The 11,111-nt window shown below is 44.0% G+C and overlaps 1 protein-coding gene across 1 annotated transcript in view; it reads right to left on the reverse strand.

Annotated features, from left to right (window-relative positions):
• cadm2a (cell adhesion molecule 2a) overlaps positions 1-6,823 on the reverse strand; it is a 178,575-nt gene extending 171,752 nt beyond the window's left edge. The window contains exon 1 of the mRNA XM_034551063.1: positions 6,430-6,823. Coding sequence (XP_034406954.1) covers positions 6,430-6,490 — 61 coding nt within the window. The 5' untranslated portion in view covers positions 6,491-6,823. The remainder of the gene's footprint in view (positions 1-6,429) is intronic.
• Positions 6,824-11,111: the final 4,288 nt, after the last annotated feature.

Below are 11,111 nucleotides of genomic sequence, written 5' to 3' on the forward strand. Positions count from 1 at the left end.
GAGCACCCATGGGATTTTCTGTGGATAATTTCCTGTCCATGAACTGACTGGACATTCTCTTTAATGAACCTTTGGCTATATATAAATATGTAAATACGAAATGTTGCAGTGTCAGAAGAGAAGAGATGTGTTCCCATCTCGTCCCCAAATCGAAGGGCCTGGAGATAGCGGTATCTTTCTCGTCCTTCTCCTTTCTGCCTTCACTAAATCTCCCACCTTTTACAACATACTCCCTGAATTTACCCTTCCTGTAAATCTTGATTTGACTTAAAAAAGATGTCTCTGTGTGTGTGTGTGTGTGTGTGTGTGTGTGTGTGTGTGTGTGTGTGTGTGTGGGTGTGGGTGTGGGGACACAGAGAAAGTTATCTCTGAATCTGGATCATAAAAATGGCAGAAGTTTTTTAAAAAGCATGTTTGATCCAGCAAATTCAGTCCCTGAAAACAAATCACGTTGGTTGTTTCCTCGCTGTTGTCTTGATGCTGTGCATGTATATTTGGGCCAGTGTGTGTTTTTGGTGTACACATCTGGCGTGAGAATGATATTGTACACAATGCGAGCTGCCTTTGCTTTGGCTGAATACATTTGTGTCAAGAATAGAAACAGAGTCCCCAAACAGTATCAGAGTTGGGGCAGAAGAGCTGAGGGACGAGGCAGAGTCACGGCCGGCCGTATCTTTATCTCCGTTTGAAGAAAATGATTACTGTAACATGTACTAGCAAGTCTCCAGACTCGGGCCCACAGGGAATCTTATGAAAAGAAGCTGTCAGATGAAAGGGCACACAAAATAAAAAGAACATTATCTCGGATAAGAGTTGTTAAGAGGACCCGTAGTGCACTGAAAGTGCATGTTAAATGTCCTCCCTTCATTTGTTTGCCTACTTGCAAGTGTGCATGCAGTATGTATGAGAGAAAGAGAGGTCGTAAATATTGTAATTGCCTTGGGTTTTTCTAATTTCATTTCTTGTTCATCTTGAACCTTCCTTTAGCTTTTCCTGGTCGCAGGGAAAGATTATAAACACCCTCTGTTTGGGGAGTTTTAATCCAAAAGGTGATTGTGTTTGTGTGTCTTAATTCCAGAGTGTTTGAGATTAGTGACACATGGCTTGTCAAAGACTGGAGACTTCAGATTAGCCACTCGCTAATCCTTCGGAATTCAATGCTAATACAGACATCACATATGCATGCGCGCGTACACACACAGACTGATGCACTCGCACTCAATAACACAGTCTATGGCTTTCCCACTGTGTGTGTGTGTATGGCTAGATTATATCTGACCGCTGAAGTCTGACTCAAACAAGAGAAGCCAAACATCTGCCCGTCAATCAAGGCGTACCAGAGAAGTTGACCAACATAAGAACCCTTAAGTTTCTCTATGAATGCGATGCGTCACATCAGATCCGTGCGATAGTCCACCGCATAGAGTCGGCTCACCATGTACTGGGTAAAAGTGAACACATACGCAACCTCCAGCATTCTGTTCCAACTGTAATGCTATTTTATTGTATCATCACAAAAGTCCCACATCGACAAATGCACATTAGTTCATATTCCATCTAGAATACATAAATAGCTTTGGGTTAACCTTGAAGAAAAGCCCCGTCAGCTGATATGGTAGCTGAGCTGGCATACTTCTTACACCTACTGGGAGGTCTATTTGGGGTGCGAGCTCTCTATCTGCTGCCGTTGCAGCCAACTCCACCTGTGGGCTCGTATACTCCTCGTTCTCCATGGGAGGCTGTATTTCATCTCTCCCTTCTCTTGCTTAGGGCCGGCTTTAAAATTCCACTCTGCTTAATCAACATGAAACGCAAGCCTTGATGCCAAATTAAAAATCTAAATTTACTCTACATTGATTCTCTGCAAAAATGGTAATTTTGCCGATTAGAAACCTGTTAGTGACATCTTCTGCATCTGTAACCAGGAAGCTATCTCACTGCCTCGCCATAGTAGGATTAAAAAAGATAAAACCTTTCACAGTGGCTAAAATAATATACTATTGAATAGAATTACTATCTTATGAATGTGACATTAATGGATATCATTGTATATATTTTTAGCAACCACTCGTCATGCATCATTGCCATCACACAGCCAATGAACGTGCCAGGTTCAGAAAAGCCCGTTACTGCAGGATTTAGTAAACCGAGTAACCGCTTTGAAATAATGCACGGTAATGGTAACACATGTGCCGGTCGACACAATGGGGGAGACCTGCAAGTCATGAATGACTTGAAAGTCTTCATCGGCGTATTCACACGTAAAGGTAAATTTAATCTTTCCTCAGTTCATATGCTGCTGTTCATTACCTTTTGAGGGGAATGTTTTCTTGACAAAATCTTTCTCACCTATCCATATCTAACACTACTGGACTAGTATCGTGGAAAAAAAGACGCCTGATCTGTCTGGCAGCTGCATCACTCAGTTTGGGCGCATCCTATTTTGCAGGCTTATAAAACCCTCAGAGATTTCCACAGGCTGCTTTGGGAGCTGAGCTGTGCACATCAGAGAACATTTGCATGAAGCTTAAAACTTTTCACTCCTCCGTGGTGTCTTGCTAGGTTCCCTTTTTTTGCCACTTGGGAATCTCTACCATCTGCGACTACATGTGTATTAAAGCTTAACAATACTGGCCTCCTGCCTCATTGCATCCCTATGTCTAAACACGCTGTACGAGTGTCTGTATTTAACTTCGCTGTACAATCCAAAGCAAAACCTGCACCAAATATGTGCACCAATATGAGAAAGCGTTGGAACAGGTGGCCGGTTCACTGGAAGTGTTTCTGGAGCCGTTCTGGAGAGGCACATTTCTGCTCTGCCACGGCGAACCTGTGAGCTCTCAATCCAACCACGTTCCCCTCCAGCCTCCTCCTTTCTGTTTTAACTTTTTAACACCTGGAATAACAAAAGACTGTCTTTGATCATGGGAAATCCCTTGGCAGAGCAGCAAAGTGTGTGTGTGTGTGTGTGTGTGTGTGTGTGTGTGTGTATATATGTGTGTGCGTGTGTGTGTGTGATGCACATTGAGCCAGGGCTGCTCTACTGAGGATTCTCAGCATTGAAGCTTCATGGCACCTCACATGTTCTACCTGGCAAAGCGTGTCCATGAAAATGAACACACTCGCAAACACACAGAGGTGGGAGGGTGAGTGCAACTGACTAAAGAAAGAGAGAACATCTTGTTTCTCCCGTGTAATCAGTGGCTCTGCAAACACACACACAAGGCCGCTTGTTATCAGAAGCTTTCCCACGCTGCTGTGGCACAAAGCTCCACACCAGGACAGGGAGGATGAAGCGAGGGAGGAATGGACGGAAGTACAGAGGGATGGAGGGTCAGCCTTCAGCAGCTTAGACTCACTGCGGGGATAAACACATCCCTCAGCGGGGGTTTGTATTTAGGCTAGCAAGATCAGAGTTCAAAACAGACAGACTACCAGGAAACAGGCAGAGCAGCGGAGATAAACGGCCATCCGAACAGCAAACAACCAGTGCACATATCACAGACTTTAGCTGGGGAGATTGAACATTCCTCCTCCACACCTCTCCTCCCACATCACTCTTACATCAACTCCTCTATTCTAGAACATCTCCCTCTTTCTCTCTCGCTCTCTTGCCTCCATCTCCCCTCGCCTGCTGCTCAGCCCCGAGCTCTTACGTAAGAGGGACATTTGCATAACAGGCGGTTTTCTCTGGCTACGGCATGGGCACATGAGACACACTGGATAATATGTTAACAACTCGGGCTGTTGGTAAACAACAACCTCCATCACAACACTTTACGTTCACACTATATACCGCGCAGGTCTTGTCTGTGACAGAGATTCAGTGTGTCTGGATCTCTTGGTGCCAGCTGGCACCGGGCCAGAGGGGCGGAAACAGCTGGCATTTACAGAGCGCACGGATACGGCTTCGGCTAGATAGACTTCATTCAGAAGGGGGCTGACCTGCCTGCTGTGTGGAACCTATACAATAATAGGTCTTGCAGCGCGAGATGACTGTTCAAATCAAGCAGCCTAGCATTATCCTCTTCAGGGTTAGGGAGAGAGGGATAGAGGGATGTGAGGGTGTGCGGTGGGGAGCCACACATGAAGTGAGCCTGACATGTACTCTGCTGTAACTGCCACCGTTATGTCTTTACTTAGGCCTCTTCAGACAGAAGCTAAACAAACATGGCACACATTTGCAGGAATATTATGCAAACACACACGCACAATATGAAAATAAAGAGGAAAATAAAGGCCCTGTTCCATCAATGAATGCGGTAGTGCGAGCTGTAGATATACCAGATACCTCATTAAATATCAATTAATTAAAGTCAAGAATGGCCTTAATCATGTCGGGCTATCGAGGAAGGACTGCTCTCACTCACTCTCATTCATGTGTGCACACACGCACGCACGCACAGAAATATGGACACACTTCAAAGAGACAACAACAAATGATCAAGGGAATCAAGCACAACATATCTCTCATTTGGGATTTCTCATTTACGTATTTGTAGCAAACAGCGAAATGAGTTAAAGTCAAGACTTTCATGTTGATAAATCTGTTCTGATATATTAAATGCCTTAAATGCTTGATATGATTTGAGTGGGATAAAGTGGTCTTTGAATGACACAACTGAAGCTCAGTGTGGCATATGTGGCCCTGCTGTTGGACTGACAGTTGTTTTGGAGTAAATCCATCACCCTCCTGCCACTGTTGAACACAGCCTGAATTCACCCGTCCAGAAATTCAAGTTGTGTTCCCTTTTTATCTGACTTCCATCCAAGTACCTGACACGATTGACAACATATAATACCACTCATGCAACTTTGCATCATTCTGAAAGAAACCATGTTCCACAGAGCATCTGCACAGCACCTTCAAAATAGGAGTCAGATATGAATACATGTTCTAATCATTTCTAGTTATAATATAATAAATCATAATCATGATAACCAACATATTTCATAACCATCAAATGACTGTAGCCCCAGAATTCACTTCCCATGGAGTGCATTGGCCCAAACCTACTTAGTTGTTACTCACACGTCTGTTTAAGAAACTCAGAGAACACAATTATAAGCATAAAGTAACCTAAAGTTGTATATAGTGGAAGTGTTTGAGTAAATATTTTTTATTATTTCGTTACAGTAATTTATCTTTTCAATATCCACTTCAATACATAGAAAATAGATTAAAATGCCTTACAAACAGGTGTGCGCAACTCACTGTGACCTTGACCCCCAATGTCACCTTATTCTGGTGTTTACAGTAGGTTGGGCCCCCCATCGTGTAAACACGTGAGCTTTTTCTCGTAAATAAGAAATCGAGATAAATAAAAAATATATATTAAGATTGATTGATCTAAATTGAATTAAACTGTCGCCAAATTGATTCTCATCGCGTGAGCACATATCCCTGGTACAGTGTTGTGAATATTGGCAATATGAGGGCTTATGAGAAGAAAATACATCTTAACATCACCAAATATCATATCGGAAAATCAAGATTTTAATGGAGAACATTCCAATCCGGCCCGTACACCTGTTCCTACAACTCATGTAAAGTTTATTGGCAAAAGCACACGACCGACACACTAGAGGACTGTGCGCACTAGCAACAGACACCACACCTGCACCGGGGGAAAAAACAGAAGTCAAATTCCTAAACGAAAACAACAGAAATCTGTAATCAGAAAGCTCTGCATTGCATCAGCTCCATCAAACTGTTCGGTGCGTAAAACGTTGCCAGTGTGTGTGTGTGTGTGTGTGTGTGTGTGTGTGTGTGTGACTCATCCAAGTCAAAAACAACCGCGGGGTTGGTTACTTCATGTTGAGGTGTGTCTTCCTAGCGGGCTCTTTTTCTGTTTTCTTCTTTTCACTGCCCCTCAGGCACAGGACACAAGAAGCATCAGCCTATGGCTGCACAGTCTGTCGTGTACAATCATGAAAATATGATTCCCCGCATTCCTGAACATTAACGTCCAAGTGATCCCGAATGTTACTGGACTGTCTCTCTCTCTCTCTCTCTCTCTCTCTCTCTCTCTCTCTCTCTCTCTCTCTCTCTCTCTCTCTCTCTCTCTCTCTCTCTCTATCTCTCTCTCTCCCTCTCTCTCCTCTAGCTGTTTCACATCACGCGCGTTTCGCTTGCATACATTCAATGCACGTACGCGCGTGCAGGCGCACAGACACACATGTACTTGAAAATGAGAAACCCCTGGGAAAGAGAGAGAGGGGGGGGGGGGGCGAGAGAAAGAAAGAAAAAAAGAAAGAAAGAAAGAAAGAGAGAGAGAAAAAAAGAGAGCTCCCCATCTTTCTGCCGGGACCCGCGTGTGCCCGCGCGTCCTCCTGCCCCTCTATCCTGCACCCTGCCCTGTTGTTGGCCTGTAACATGCGCGCGCGTGGCCTCCACAAACATACACGCACCACTCGCTCCGGACTCACCTTTCAAAAGAATCCCATAAATAGTGTAGAGGGTGAAAATCAAATGACTCTTGAGATTCATCCTGCCTGCGCCGTGTCTCCGCTCTCGCCTTTGCGCAGTAACTTCTCCCCGCTGGACCTCGTCGCGGACCGGACGGCTTTGTCAGCTATCCAGGTGACTCGGGAGTGCGTCTTTTGTGCGTCTCTGAGGAAACGGGGTTGACACAAGCGACTTCACGACCCCGCAGCCCGCAGTGGAAACGGTGCTCACTCTTCAAAAGCGGTGTTGCGGGATGTCAAGTCGAGGCTCAGTGTGCGGGCGGTGCGAACCCCGAGAGAGCTGTCGTCCTCCGGTCACAGAGTGGATGCTGCCGCTGCTGTACGACTGTCTGCCCCGCTGTCGGTCTGCTGTGGCGCACAATCCACAGCGCAGGGAGCACGAGTGGATTGTTTGAGTCCCGCCCACACAGCTTTTGACGGACATGGAGGGTGAACCAATCGCGGAGACCTGAGAGTTTACCGGAGTGGGGGCGGGGGCTCCAGCGCCCGAGACGCGCTGCAAGAAATATCAATTTCAACTCGTTTGTAGACTCGCTTAGTGTTCAAAAGTCTTCACCAAATGGGATGAGTTTACACCTTTTACACAGTCTATGGTGCACACCCCTTTTCCCTGAAAAAAGTCAAAAGCTTGTCCCATTTATTGTCATACACGTGTGTGATATTCCTAAAGTGAACTGTTTGGGGGAAACGTGGGATTCATGGTATTTGTATTTTATATTTGTACCTTTTATTTTTGATATTTTTTCTACTTTTTACTGCAGCTGCCGCACAGCAGTTTCCTTCTGGATAGTTAAACTTGTTTCATTTATTCGAGTTATCTTATTTGTTTGCACAATAAAGAAAATAAATATAGCCATAAAAAACATAGAGATGCATCTTCATACACAGCCACTAAACACACTTATACACAGCCATGTATACAAACACAAATAAAACGTGTGGAGAGATGAGAAGCGGAAAGGGAATTGTGCAAATGCCTCTGCCACTAAATCAAAGCGAAAGGAATTAATGTAATTCACTACTAATAACAGAGTTTGCATATTAAAGCTGGAAATATCTGCGGCATCAAGAGATACGGCACATACGAGTGAGTTGTGGAAGGTTACGTGGAAGCCTCGGGTCACTTATCTGCATCAGCAACGGCTAAACTTGAACATGCTTCAGCTATTCGCCTCGTTCACAGGCTCACGAGGTAAAACCCGAGAGACGAGTGGAATCATCTTTTGCAGCGTACAAGTCGAACGGGCTCACAATTCAAAACAGAGAAAGCGCATGCAAACGTGCTTCCGGGTGTGAGCTGTCCCTCCACATGAACCGGGTAACTTACATGTGGAATTGCTTGCTGCTCTGTTGATAGTGATGATCCGGGCTACAGGGCGGTGACGTATTAAGGTTGACAACTGCCTGAGCTTTGGAAATTGTCCTTCGGAGGACAATCAGAGAGGTGGATAGGTGAGGTGGGAAGTGATGGGACTAGACGGTGTAAAGGTGGAGTGTGGGGGGGGGGGCAGTCTAGAGCCCTTTGCAAAAAGCTGTTAGGACTGAAATGAAAGAAGGTTCACAGTACAGGGGGTTGATGAGTCAGCGGTGTAGCAGAGAGGTGTACAGTTCATGGCTGAGGTATGTGATGCTTGCCCCTGTTATTTAAATGTCTACTCTGTACGTTCAGAAACTGAGAACAGGAGGGGTAGAATAGCATTTGGATATTCTTTTTTATAGATAACAGTACCTTGGGAACAAATATAGAAATAAATGTATCACACAATTATATATATATGTTTCGCAAACAGTGTTAAGTGCAGTGCAGAGTGGCGAACATGAGCTCGCTCTTATTATAATCTAATATGCAGGTAAAAAGTTCGCTCCAAGAAGAGCGCTGCATGGGCTTTGAAGCAAATGTTAAATAGTGGCCAAACTGTGGAACTACAACTTGATGCTATTGGACTACATCGGGAAAGAGATATCGTTTACATCCATGGCACGACCATGTAAACAAACCACAGAGATGCTCGGATTACAACACACAGAGAGGAAGACCGACGTCGTTCTCTGCTCAGGTTGCCATGACTCCACTATATATTTACATCTTTATCTTTGCATGAACGCTTTCAATATTGTACAGAGAACCTTTCAGCACTTGGAGACATCCTGGTTGTTAGATCAGAGAGAAGGGGCTCCAGAACAAACTGCTTTGTGATGCCACATGAACTTAAGAGGAAGAGGATTGTAATGAGCATATGTGAAGGTCTAATTGAATAACATAGAGCCCACAAAACTGCTTTGAACTATGTCATTATTGTACGTATAGAATGTAAGACATCATAAGACAAATCTCTGAGGGGCATCAAAAGTTCTGCAATCAGAGGCTTTATGAATTATTAAGGTGTTGTTTGTAAAAATGTTGGACAAGAATTTTTAGTGATTGAAACCCAGAATCTGTTGTTAATCTATCAAAATTGTTTATGTAATAACCGGTATGTGGCAATCACATGTATCACAGTATGCCTAATCTTTCATGTCACATTTCTGGGGCAGAGGCACGGGGTCTCTCTCTTAGATTGCATCTTTAGCTTGATTGTAAGATGGCTTCTAAAAACAGCCTATGCATTATTTATAAAATTAACTTAGCTCATTAGAAGTTGTCTACCTATGCTAATAACCACCCAACTTCAATTCAGTCGCACAACTGGGAGCTGCTGAGCAGGAAAAGTTCCCCAACATTAAAAAGAAAATGCATACCGCAAGTAACTTTTTCCGTTCAAAAAATTTGAATTGATTTAATTTGAAAATGATGACATGGAGTCAAGTTATTTTATTAATCATAACTCACAACCTCATGTTCTTCCTCTGCAGGATGGTACTTTAACCCTGTTGTGTGCCCTCTCACATAAACACACCGGCCTATACATGTGCACACACACGCACACCTGTTAACTTGTCCCTAGTTTTCCGTAAATGATCCGATTGTGAACAGCGTGCTATAAATACACTTGACCTGACTCGGCCTGCTGATCTCATTTTGGGTCAATTCACTTTAAGAGGGGGTGCTGCACACCTTGTAATGGCTCATTTCACACTCCCAAAATTGGTGTGTGCCATCACTAGAGGCATAGCAAGGCACCACTGGGTCCTCTCTAAAATAAAGTGCATGAGGCCAGTCAGCGAACTGATAGAAACAGCACATTTGAGTTTCCACCTCAGCGGGGATTGTCCAGATGGCAGATAGACCAGTCTCTCTTTTCCTCTCGCTGTCACACGCACACACATACTGTACACAAACACACACACACACACACTAGTCACTAATGCACACCCGCCTCTTAGAGTTTCAAGTAACCACCACCTGCTCCTGGCTGAGACCATTGTTCACTGGTCCACCTAATGTAGGCTGACACACGTTGCCAAGCTGAGGGCCGAGCACTCTGGCTTGGATGGGACAAGGCGGGGCATGACATAAATGCCCTCAGCTTTTATATTGAAATTTGATTTCATCCACGTATGTGTGTGTGTGTGGGCGCGTGTTTGTCAATTCTGTGCAAAGCCATCCACAATAACAAAGGTGAACTCGATAAATAAATAATAATGAAATATAAGATTAAATATTTTTTGAAAGGAAAAAAATCAAAGAATCATACAGGCATGTCATGAATGTGTTGGAAAAAAATAAGTATTTCCTATTTGCATCAGAAAGAGAGACAATTATGTTATTTATCTGTATTTAAGTATCCATCCGGTGTGTCCGTTTGTAAAACATCCTCAAATTCAGTTTCAATATGGAGATGCAACTGAACGGCAAGACTGGTAAGAAAAAAACGATTTAAATGTTACACATTATGACTCCTTCACACCTTTCTTGGACTCATGACATCTCTGAATAACATACAGTTTAGAAGTTTGTGGTGTGACATCTGGAAGCGTGTGGGTGTTGTTGCCAGGATTTGGGGGGTTTGGAGTGCTCTATTTTCATCTATTTGCATCCTCCTGCCATCCATTTTTCATTTACTATCTACTTCAAGCGAAAAAAGAATCACCTGCAAGATGAGTTGGTGATCTGGAACAGCTTATGAGCATGAAATGACCAACTGATATCAAATCAGAGCTATTTAAGAACTGCTGGAGCTCATTTCATTATGTGTGGTAACATTGATTTTAGCAAAGATTATTCGTGCAGTTTGGCATTAAATGCCTTTGAAGACACATGCCATGTAATTTAGTATGCATGCCAACGAAGGAAAATTACATTCAGTCAGGACAGAGCAGGGGGAAAAAAACACATTGATAAGCTGTGCTCCTGCACAGGTGGCAGAGGAAGGAAATGAGATGTGGCCAATACAACGCACCAGTAACTGAAAAGGCTTCACAGACCAGGAGCTGCTATCCAGAGTCGATGTATAACTCCAGTATGACACCGTCTCTTGCGGACACCTGGGTTTCTCTCTCCCACTGTGTCTGCAGTGTAAATGACCTTTCCTTCATATTTTGGCAGCCATGAAGTGCCACAGGGACCAGAGCCATTGCAGGCTTCCACACCACAGCGGACAGTCTCCCCTGACTGTCCGCCTAACACAGCCACATCCAAAGCTCAGTAGCAGTGCTGAGATTAGAGTGGCACACCAATTGTTTCAGTTCCACTCACTCGGAAA

Source organism: Cyclopterus lumpus, chromosome 14 (genome assembly GCF_009769545.1).
Source record: "Cyclopterus lumpus isolate fCycLum1 chromosome 14, fCycLum1.pri, whole genome shotgun sequence".
NCBI classification, from domain to species: domain Eukaryota; kingdom Metazoa; phylum Chordata; class Actinopteri; order Perciformes; family Cyclopteridae; genus Cyclopterus; species Cyclopterus lumpus.